General features: G+C 37.7%; 1 protein-coding gene and 1 non-coding gene across 2 annotated transcripts; one reads left to right on the top strand and one right to left on the bottom strand.

The window, feature by feature from the left end:
* Positions 1–5,369: 5,369 nt before the first annotated feature.
* Positions 5,370–5,443, bottom strand: TRNAV-CAC. The gene has a single exon. It is a non-coding gene; the product is annotated as a tRNA-Val (tRNA).
* Positions 5,444–6,087: 644 nt separating this feature from the next.
* Positions 6,088–8,434, top strand: LOC112188731 (clavaminate synthase-like protein At3g21360). Its single transcript, XM_024327908.2, has 3 exons — positions 6,088–6,519; positions 6,985–7,244; positions 7,786–8,434. Exons 1-3 carry the CDS (start codon positions 6,148–6,150, stop codon positions 8,126–8,128), a joined length of 975 nt encoding a protein of 324 aa, XP_024183676.1. The 5' UTR covers positions 6,088–6,147; the 3' UTR covers positions 8,129–8,434.
* The last annotated feature ends 3,637 nt before the right edge of the window (positions 8,435–12,071 follow it).

Here is a 12,071-nt window from a genome sequence, read left to right on the forward strand (position 1 = left end):
GATCTGTAATACTAAAAACTTCACACGGACATCCATTCTTTAGAACGAAGAGAATTAAGAATCAAAAATTGATTTGAGGAGAAGCATGGCATGCCCCTACGCTCCACAGCGCCGCCACCATGCTGGACCGGCCACAATAGCCGGTGCTGCCTACCCCCTGCAGCCATCAGTTGGCTTTGACGCCAAGAACCCTAATTCAACTCCTCTTTCTATTTCTAAAGTCAATTGTGACTTCATGGCTCAACCAAAATCCTCATTGGTCGCTTCTAAAGCCCGTCTTTCGTTCTGTAAAGTCTGCCATTAGGATCGAGACCATCCTATGCAAAGGACACTAAGGAAGTAATTCCATTCTTACATAGAATCCAAGGGGATTCTGTGGATCGATTCAACCAACTTGCGGACTGCTTAGATGTTTTATGGTGTTGGTTGATGTGCAGACACGCTGGTCATGTGTCACGCTATCATTCATTCGTAATGCTACTTATGATAAACTCCTAGCCCAGATCATATGGCTACAGGCTCACTATCCGGATCATCTCATTCAGTCAGTTCGACTTGATAATGCTAGAGAGTTTACATCGAAAATTTTCGATGACTAATGCATATCATTGGGATTGATATTAGGCATCATATTCCCATGTACACACCCTAATGGTCTCGCTGAAAAGACACCATTAAACAACTATGATGGTAGCCCGGACATTGGTAAATGAGCACCAATATTTCCGATTGGGGTTATGCAATATAGCATGCAGCTATGCTAATTCGTCTACGACCCATCTCCACTTAACTTTTTGAGTTACAGCTGGTGACTGGGTGCGAGTCTAATATCTCGTACTTACACATATTTTAGTGTGCGATTTCTGTGCCAACCGTGCTGCCACAGCGCATCAAAATGGGTCATTAGCAACGAATGCATACATATTTGTGTTGGATATAAATCTCCATCTATAAGTCCGCTATGTAGAACCCTTGACAAGCGATCTATTTTCTGCTAGATTTGCGGATTGTCACTTTGATGAGACAGTCTTCCCGTCATTAGGGAGAGATTAGAACGTCAACGTTGAACAGGAACGACAAGAATTATTGTGGTCTGTTCCTACATGTCTTATCTCGATCCCCTAAAAGTGACGACATCATATATACCTATTGCAAACATGTCTGCAAGGATTGATGTCCTCATAACAGGATATGGCGCCACCCAGAGGAGATGGGCACGGCACCACCACTATGGATGGTGGCATAGTGGCGTCACAGGCCGTGGGTTTCGCTAGAGAGTATTGGAGACCTATAGATTCGATGGATTCTCACCCTAGGAAGAGAGCAAGTTTGGCACAACTTGATCCATTGATCATTGATGCTCAAAATCTATCTCATGAGAATATTCTGAATTGTGGTTATGTCCAAGAGATATCGTTGGGGGACACCTTAATGTTATGACTAATTCCTAAGAATATAGAGATCTCTACAAACTACACTAGTGTACATGAGGACGTGATATTTTTGAGATCAATGACATCGAACCTTGCTCTGTTCAAGAATATCAACGAAGAGCGGATTGGCCTAAATGGAAAGAAACGATTCAGATTGAATTTGATTTACTAACGAAGATGAAGGATTTCAGGCCTAAGACGCCAACACCTCCTAACAGAAAACCTGTTGGCATTAATAGGTCTTCGTTAGATAGCGTGATGATAAAAAGAGATGGTAATCTCACCTTATGGTGTTAGGCTTCTCATAAAACGCCTTGGAATCGACTACGAGAATACATATTCTCTCATAATGGATGTCATTGCACTCCATTACCTTGTCAATTTGGTAGTTTCCGAATAACTGAACATGCAGCTTATGAATGTGGCCACTACATATCTTTTTGGGGATCTAGATACGAAAGATAATGAAGGTTCTTGTGAACTTCATTTACCCAAGTCAAGTGGCTCTAGACCACGGAGTGCACAATGAGGTTGAAACGCTCACTAAAGTGACTACTTGATTGGGAAGGGATATGATAAACTATGCCTGTGCGTTTCGATTACAAGTTCTGGATTTCCAATTGCTGCGGTTTATGTTGATAAAAATAATTGGACCCTTGAGAGTTAAGGAAAACCGCTGAACACTTGAAATCCAAGTTTGAGATTAAAGACCTTGGGAGAACATGGTTTTGTTTAGATTTTGAACTTGTATACCGTGTCAATGAATGCTTTGGTATTTTGATAAAGTCAAGATACACTCCCATGGCTGTCCGTAGTCTTGACCCTAAAAAGGGATACTTTTTGTCCCAGAGATGATGACGAAGATGTGTTAGAGGCCGAAGTGTCCTATTTAAGTACAATAGGCGCATTATTGTACTTAACACAATACAAGACCAGACACCTCATTTGTTATGAACTTGTTGGCTAGATGTAGCTCTGCGCCAAACGCAATTGAATTGGTGTAAAGATAATCTTTCGATAATTAAAAGGTACGATAGATATAGCTTGTTTTATCCCTACAGAGAGAAAATGAATGATTGAAGAATGAGCTCGGACCTCATTAGCCAAAGTGGCGCCGTCCATGGAATAGTTGCCAGCCATGTAACTAGCGTCGGCACTGCCACCATTCATGGTGGCCGGCGTTCTCCTCCTCCGCTCCATCAAAATGACAATGATGTTTTGATGGGTTTTGCTGATGCAGAGTATCTCTCTGACCCTCACAAAGGTCGCTCCCAAACGGGTTATGTCTTTACCATGGGAAGCACTACGATATCTTGGAGGTCAACAAAACAGACCCTTATTGCTACTTCCTCAAATCATGCATGCAGAGATTATTGCTCTACATGAAGCCGTGCGTGAATGCATATGGCTAAGGTCTGTAATTAGACATATTCGAGGAACTTGTGATTTGAAGTCTACCATGGATGAACCTACATGCATTTATGAGGATAATGCAACTTGTATTGAACAAATGAAGTTAGGTTTCATTAAGAGCAACAACACTAAGCATATATAGCTAAGTTCTTTTATAATCAGCAACAATAATCACTCCTAAAAGATTGAAGTGAATCAAATTCAATTAGAGGATAATGTAACGGACTTATTCACTAAGTTATTACCTAAATCCACTTTCGAGAAGCATGTGAAGAGCATCAGATTGAGAAAGTTATCCAAACTCCCATGATTGTAGCAATCAGGGGGAGATATCAACATCAGGGGGGTATGATGTCTACATATTCGATCTCGAAGAGTGAAGGATGTGTTGTACTCTTTTTCTCCTCCTCGAGCTTGTTTTTATCTCACATGGTTTTTCACTCAAGCAAGGTTTTTAATGAGGCAATGGATGAAGCGTCACCACCAAGTTTGAGCGGCATAAGGGGGAGTGTTGAAGAATATTGACATTTGTGTGCGTTATCAAACTAGGAGTAGTTCTATGATTGTAATAGGAGATAAAATTCTAGAATTCCTAGTTCTATTCGGAATAGTTTTCCTTGTATCATTAGAATATATATGTACTCTGTAATCCCTATATATAGGGCTCTTATTATCAATAGTGGAACACACAATTCTCTCTACAATCTCTCTTGCATCCTATTTCCTTAAACATGCTGTTATGTATCCGCATTATTGTTGATATATAATACAATGATTTAGATAATGTACTAATGTATTATCCAACAAAAATGTTCCTGCATGGAGAAGCAAATTCAAAACGACAAATTAGATCACTTTCGTAAGGAGGCATAGTCTTCAATTTTACAGAACCGTTTTGCGGTTTTTGCATGAATGCATGTTACTTGTTTCAGGGATCGTTCCTTGTTCAGGCTATGTGAACATATTTCTCAAAAAAATAAATAAATAAATAAAAAATAAAAGGCTATGTGGACGTATATACGTACAAGCACACATGCACACCAACGTATCATCAGTATGAGAATCATATAGGGCCTATATCATCACTAAGCTATTATTGTTTTATTTTTTATTTATGGATGAAAAGGTACGATTATCATTCAATTGGACTGCTATGACTATCATGCTATGGATCGGAATTGTCTTTGTTTTACCATTACATGCTTGTATGAATTTTCTTTACCATATGTTGTTCATACATTTTCAAAACGTTATGAAATAATTCATTCCCATTTAACTTATAGTTCAGTGTATAATTTTATCTACAATAAACAAGTGTAGAGTTTTATCTTAAAAAACTTCGGTACTACTTTAAACAACCAACTTATATTCTATATGTTGTTGTGTCTCTAATTTGATATACAAATTTTTCTGTTGAAATCGTTAATCTTCACACACAACTCCAGCCGGTTTGTATGTAAACCATTCTTATATATGCATGTGTGAGCTAGCTGGTACATACATGATTTCAAGTATGCATTCATGAGGTCCTTAATTATATGTTTAAAGTTATAAAAACTCATGATTTCGTATTATGATGTTAGGTTCAGTTTCACTCGATAACACTATTATAGTTTATCTAATACTCAAACAATGCAACTAACATAAAGGGAAATCACACTCCAAATAGCTAATTACAGCCCGAATAAGATCGCAAGACCTACATGACTAGCTAAGAGAGAAGAAGTACTAGCTATAGTAAGGAACAACTCTAACTATCTGATCGAACTTCTCCTGTGTTGTTTCTCGTAAGTCACAACAATTCCGACGCCCCAACGTGGCAACATATTTTCAGGCATATATGCATCAATGAAAACGTCAACTTACATTTAAGCAATTTCATCGATATCAAACCTTGACCTCTTGGTGGTCACATCTGTATCAGAAAACAATTTCTCATGGAAGAAGTCACTTCTGGATCAGAAGTGAAGGGGTATCAGTCCAGGGGCGGAGCCACCTAGGGGCCTAGTGGTCCCGTGACCCACTAGAGTTTTTAAGTACAAATATATATTAGCTTATCCATAATTCAATAAAGCTATTCTGGTGTAGTGACTGTCTGATTGAATAATTAATAATATGGTCACGGGTTTAGTGCTTCTTGTTGTAACCTTTGTGGATCTATTTTTTCCTTATTGTTCTACTTTTGAATTGTAAAAGTTAATATAGTTATTGCTTTAGACAATTTACAAGATGTATATCACTTTGGCTTAAATTTCACATTCTTAGCTTCTCTTTTTATATTTTTTTTAAAGTAAGTTTTCATATTTCATCAGTGTCCCACCTTAAATTGAAACCTGGCTCCGCCATTGAGTATCACCATGAAAGGAAGCATTTTTATTTCCATCGAGAGGGTAAAGAAAGGAGAAACAAAATATTAACGATGATGAACAAGTGAAGAAATGAAGAGAAAGAGGAGAGCGAAGACAGAGAAAAGAACCATTTCTTCAATTCTAGCTAAATGAGAGATTTAGAGAGAGAAAAAAGTGTCTGAACCCAGGTTCGAACTGGGGACCTCTAGTGTGTGAGACTAGCGTGATAACCGACTACACCATCCAGACATGTTTGTTTAACAATTGAGTGATTTGAACTTAAACAGACGTTTATTTAGGAAATATCTATCAGTCGTCTTTTTTTTTTTGAAAGGTCTATCAGTCTTCTTTTAAACAAACAGTATTGGGCGAAAGTGAGAAACAATGCAACCGTCCCTGCTAGTTCCTACAGCATTCAATGAAGTGCTATCACCCACCCACCATGTCTATGGCGCCATTGATCTCTGATCCAAATCCAATTGATCTTCACGGTATACAATTCCCATCACTTTTGTCTTTTCCAAAACGAAGTTTCCTTTCTAATTGTTTCTCTTCCCTTTGTATAGCTTTGCTAGCGAGTGGTTATTCTCCTCCTACTTTTATAAGTTGCGTGCTTCAATCTCCTCGTTCCTTTCTCACTCTCACTTCTTCATCATCACACCATATATAGTTCAATTCAGATACCACTCCTTTCCTCCATTTGCTTCTTATTCCAGCTTCATAAGAAAACTCTAAATTGGCGTACGTCATATCAATGGGTACAACTCAGTTCATTGCTGGACACTACCTTTTATTCTATTTGTCACTTTCATTCTTATGTGGATACAAGTGTCATTAGAAAGACATGTATGCACGCCACCAAAGCCAAGCATTATATAAACAGACGTTACTTAACCCACCAGTAACATACCCGTCTCCACAAAACCAAAGATACCTAGAGCTCAGAACAAAAAATGGGGCACAGATTTGTGGAAGGAAAGATAGAGGGAGAGAAGGAGTTTGGAGGCAAGGTGTTTCCCAAGACACTGAAACCTCCTCCGGAGATGAGCACTGACGGCGTAGATGAGCTGGCGGAGATGGTGAAGGAAGAGAGAGAGTGGCTGCACAAGACTCTCGAGGCTCACTCTGCCATTCTGTTCAAGGGTTTCGGATTGAAGAGCGGGGACGAGTTCGGGCGTGTGGTCGAGGCGTTTGGATGGGAAAACATGACTTACTCGGCACCGGCCCCACGGCCGATTCTGAGGCATTTGGTGGGAGGGAGAGTTTATACTTCAAATGCGACTCCTGTCACTCAACTCATCACCTTCCATCACGAAATGGCTTGGGTATGTTCCTGTCGATTACTAAAATTTACAGATTTTTTTTTTTTTGAACATGAAATTTACAGAATTTAATCCTTAGCTAGCTTATTCAACCTGTCTAAAATGAAAGCCTAGTCAAGCTAATTGGTGCAAGCTAGCTAGGTACCACCATATTGTGTTTTGGAAGTTCGGATTATCAGATTATTGATACACGTACGTCGATGATCATCGATACTATATATATTTTTTCTGAAAACAAGAGTCTAACAAATCCGGATAACATTCTCTACTTAACGTGTTTTCCTAATTCAAAATCTGTGGTTATTTGGTTTATAATTAAAATACTAGCCTCTTGATCTGCGTACGTATAAGCGCATGATTATATATCTAGCAAGTATTGCGATTCATATCATTATTTTTTATGGTATATCCTATCAATTCTTATTTGATATAAACTAAATTTGATGTGACCGACCAATGTTATTGCAGGTGAAGGAAGTCCCTTCAAAGATATTTTTGTATTGTTTGCAGCCATCCCCGGAGGGTGGAGAAACATCTATACTGCCTAGTCAGGTTGTGGTTGATCAAATGGAAGAGAGAGTTCCTGAATTCGTCTCTAAAATTTCAACAATAGGTTTTGTCCACAGAGTAAGTTTGGCCACGGAATATGATTCTGAGGATGCTGATGGTATCAATGAGCCATGGAAATGGATCCTAGACACTCGAGATCTTGCAGAAGCTGAGAAGAGGTATCAAACTTTTCTTTCTAGTATGTAGAAGAATATTAACAAGTAATTACAATATTACCAAATAAGTACGTACTTGTACTGTCTTGGCTAGCTTATTGATACTATATTCAATGGATTGTAATACACACACACATATATACATGTATACATACAGGAGATGGGCATGTTTAGTCTAGCTGAAACCTATCGACATTGTATATTAATTTTTAATATATATAGTTTCTTAGAGACAACCCTTGTCAGTTGTCACTGATGAGCATAAGCAGGATTATTAGGGCTTTTGCTCCTGCTTGTGATTTTGATAATTGGGTTCAGGCACGTCCAGATTTAGAGATTTTGTGTCGTTAATTTGTGATTTAGTTAGTAATGTGTATCTATTTTTTGTTTTCTTGCTTTCTTGTCAATAAAACCCATGCATGCTTGAACAATTAGATCCAGCTCTAGCAAAATAAGACAATAGTGAAAACTACCTATAGGTACTTGATATACACATATGGTGTTTATATGCTTACTACATGCATAATTGGGTTTCTTCTTGTAGAGCAAAAGAAAAGTTTCTATGCCGTGAGGTGAAATTTAGAGAAGAAGGACTGTTAGAGCTCCTCTTTGGACCAGTATGTCCAATAAGAAGCTATGGGGGAAAGAGGGTATGGTTCAACACTATTCTTTGCTACGCTCCTAAAGATTCTGACAGCATAAGCTTCACGGATGGTACCAAACTTCCAGAGTCGGCAGTGGAAACCTACAAGAAAATCTTAGAGGAGAACTGTGTGAACATCAAATGGGAGAAAGGAGACTTTCTGCTACTAGATAATTTGTTGGCTCAACATGCTAGGCTTCCTGGAAAGCCGCCACGTCAAATTCTGGTTTCCATTTGCAAGTAATTAAGGCGGAGTTTTCTCTAATACGGCCGGTTTCACTGAGGAATTAGAAGCAAAATTTCTATATTCAAATGCTCTCTCATATATCGCACACTGAAAAAGGCATCGGAGAACTTCAGTATGGCAAGGGGAGTGACAAATTTGACAAATGCTCTCTTATAGTGTCCCTTGTAAAATTTCACAATTAATAAGTCCATGTGCGAAATTGTCGGTACCATTAAATATAGGTTATTTGCAGATATATGAGACTTTAATTTGTAACCATAAATAATAGCAAAAGAATCCTAAATTGCAATACCTTCTTTTTTGAAGTTGGCCATGGATTTCATTAAAACAATGTTTAACTCTCACAATCACTTAGAATGACATCCCTTATAAGTTCGGGAGCAAAAGCAAACCATGTCTAACTCTCACATGAATGCAGTGCATGATTTGCAAGTAAATGAGCTACTCTATTCGTCTCATGAGAGGTGTAAACTACTTGGAACTCACCATGCCTTCGCATAATATCACGAAGCTCCTCTAGCAGCAAACCCATACTAGCTAAATCAATCTCAGTTTGAGACAAAGCTTGAACAAGCAGAGCACAATCCGTTTCAAAAACAACTTTCTCATACCTCATAATCTCCGCCAACTTCATACCCTCCAACAAAGCAATCAGCTCTGCATGAAAAGGGAAGGCCAGCTGATGAAAAGGCTTGCATGCTCCAACTAAGAATTGCCCATGTTCATCACGGAAAATAATGCCACTGCCAGCATTTTTTGTGGGCAACAAAAAGCCTCCATCACAATTACACTTGCGCCAATTTGCATCAGGCTTTTCCCAATTAACGCTGTGGACGTTGCATTGCTCCAGGTTTCTCCACCACATTGGCCTTTTTGAACTCATTATACCAACCCAAGCTAAGCATAGCTACTTCCGATCCATTGGTCTTTGTTTCTTTTCTTCCCACAACTGTGTGTTCCTATTCTTCCAAATGGCCCATATTATCATGAGTGCTTGAGCAAACTGTTCCCTAGAGAGAGCATTGACCAATGAGAGCATAAAATCCTTAAAGTTAAGGACTCCATGAGTACTAGGTGACACCGACGCCGCACCCCACACTCCTTGTGCATAATTACAATGAACAAATAAATGCAAAAGATTCTCATGGGGGCACTACACCAAAAATCTTATCAGACAACGGCAAAAAACTGTTGTGGGATTTAGAGACTCACCATTATAGAGTGAGCTGTTGTCTGATGAAAAATTAGACAATGGTGGAACACAGTTGTGTGAGAAACACACAGACAACAGGTATGTGTTATAACTGTTTTGTGATAGCTCGGCAGATGCCAAGCGCAGCAGTTGAGGCGCTATCTTTTGACAACAATGCCAGTTTTAAGCTGTTGTATGTTAAGCGTGTCAAACAATATTTTTTTATTTTGTCTGTTGTCTGATTGATCTTCAAACTTCAGTTCTTGGACTATATCTGTTGTGAGATTAACTTTAGGACAACAGAGTTCAATTAATTCTATTGTCTAAGTATAAATCAGAAGACACTGATTCCTTAAAAACCGATGTGTGATATGATTGATTACAATGTGTTTTTGTCCCATTTTTGGCCATTCAGACAACAGGCAATGATCATTATATCTAATCTGTTGTGTGATCATTTGAACATCCCATTCCTGAATTAGATTGTGCATTCATTTGGTCCATTTACCAAATGAACAGTACTCTATTAAATACAAACATTGCAAACCATCAAATGATTCATATAACTAATACTTTAAACTTCAAAAGCAAAAGGGATGCATTTCCCATTCATTGAAACCAACATTTTACACAAGAAAAGCATTCTAGTGCATGCCAATCTACTTGGGACATCAAAAAGCTAATACACATATATTGTTCCAAAACATGTCACACATGGTGCATGACAATGTACCAGCAAAGAAGCACAAATAAAGATGCTTTCCTTAGCAAAAATGGACCAGCAACAAGCGCGCTACTTCATGACTCATGCACATATGTGTTGACAACAAACTTCCCCCACTCATTTCACACTTGATCAGTATTCGCTTGGGTGTATTGGCTACTACCACTCATTTCGATGGAGCATTTCTTTAGCTTTATAATATGCTAAATCATTGATCTACAAAATAAGAAAGCATTACTAGGGAAAGTTATCAACATAGAGTAATTGCTTAGAACAAAATAATAGTCATAGTAGTCATACCTTTTCAACTTTAACTGCCATATCATACTCATGGTTATTCCCCATGCTTAAAGTAGTAGACCGTACCAAAGAGAACATGTTAGGACTTCAATATTTATCCTTTATAGGGAAATTTGATAGATTATGGAATGCAAAGTAAAAATTGTAATTCACTACCTCATTCTAAATTTCCAGCAAGATAGAAAGGGAATTGATGTTTTTTGAGAGGGGCATATTTTAACACAAATATATAGAGTAATCAACCAAACTGAAAAGGCAAAACAGTACAGCAAAAAAAACCAACTCTAGACAACAAATACAATATTATAACTAAAAAGAACAAACAGATGTATGGAGGCTAAAGAAGCTCATATTAACAAAACATTCCCAGTTAGAAGCTCAATATCCCTATTTTAACAAAATGAATAAGCTTTACACAAGTAAAGCAAATGAGATGAGAGAATTTAATGTACAAATGAGATGAGAGAATTTAATGATGCACAGTATTAGCTTTACATAAGTAAAGCAATGTTAATTTACAAACAAAATGCATAAGATAACTTATTACCTCAAGAGGAGGGTTTAGAAGTTCTATTCCATTGCTTATCTGACCATATGGCTCCATTAGATCAACCACACTCTACAGGTCTTCTTTAGTTAATGTTAGCCCTAGATCTTCTAATTTCTTTTTCCAAATTGACCTCCATGGAATTTCTAGATTTTCCAAAAGCTAGAGCCATACAGGGTTTACAATCTTTAGACAAACAAGTAAAGTAGAAGAATTAAGCAAAGGTTCAGTCAAACAATTCCTTACTTCAATCATCAGGAAATAATAGGGTGAAATTTAGCGATGGAAAAAGTAACACAATTGAACCAACTCCAAACTAAATTTCACAAATGAAAAACTTAGGCAACTGACAGGTAAAACTCGCAACCATAAGGCCGTGATTAAATCAAAGTATAAACAACAAGAAACAAAGCAGAGTTCTACAAGGACTTTCTTTCTTTACTTTTCAATATGATAAAAACAAAGAAAGATGCTTTAAAACTACAAGGCCAAATCACATGCTGATGAATTTATAAAATAAGTGCAGAAGATCTCATCGCCAACTCAGTTGGCTTAGGAAGCCTTTAACAGGTTGCAGTACCATGTTGGTATCCTGTAAAAAGGCTGGTAAAACTTGAAGAGGCTTCACCCATGTAAGCATGCCAGAAATAATAAGAATTGATCGCACTGATAATTATGTGCAAGTTATTCCATCACTTGATTTTTGCTGAAAACATATGCCCCTTAAAATAAACAATAGAGATGGAGAAAAGAACACTTCCATTTAATAATATAACCGAACAACCATGCACATGTGAAGCAACAATTAAAAGTTCTATCCATTGCAATGTTCTATTTCTATTTCATACCCTTCTGAATCTATGTAATCAATGAACTTAACTCGTGCAGTACTAACAACATTAAGACGAAAAGCAAGAAAGCCATGGCACTGATTAAACTGATTGAAGTGACTCCAAAACTGACATACTTGTTATACGTCAATGTAGGCACACCACTCCACCAACCCCCTACAGAAAAGCAAAAAAAAGAATGTAACATTGTGGAGTAAAACAACCAAAAATAAGAAGCAATGATAAGTTTCAAGTCAAAAGCCATTTGATTAACCAAGGGAATACTACCTTCACCCATAACATATTGTAAATATATTATTTCAACTATTCATTAGGAAGCCACAAAA

The sequence above is a fragment of the Rosa chinensis genome, chromosome 2, assembly GCF_002994745.2.
Source record: "Rosa chinensis cultivar Old Blush chromosome 2, RchiOBHm-V2, whole genome shotgun sequence".
Classification (NCBI taxonomy): domain Eukaryota; kingdom Viridiplantae; phylum Streptophyta; class Magnoliopsida; order Rosales; family Rosaceae; genus Rosa; species Rosa chinensis.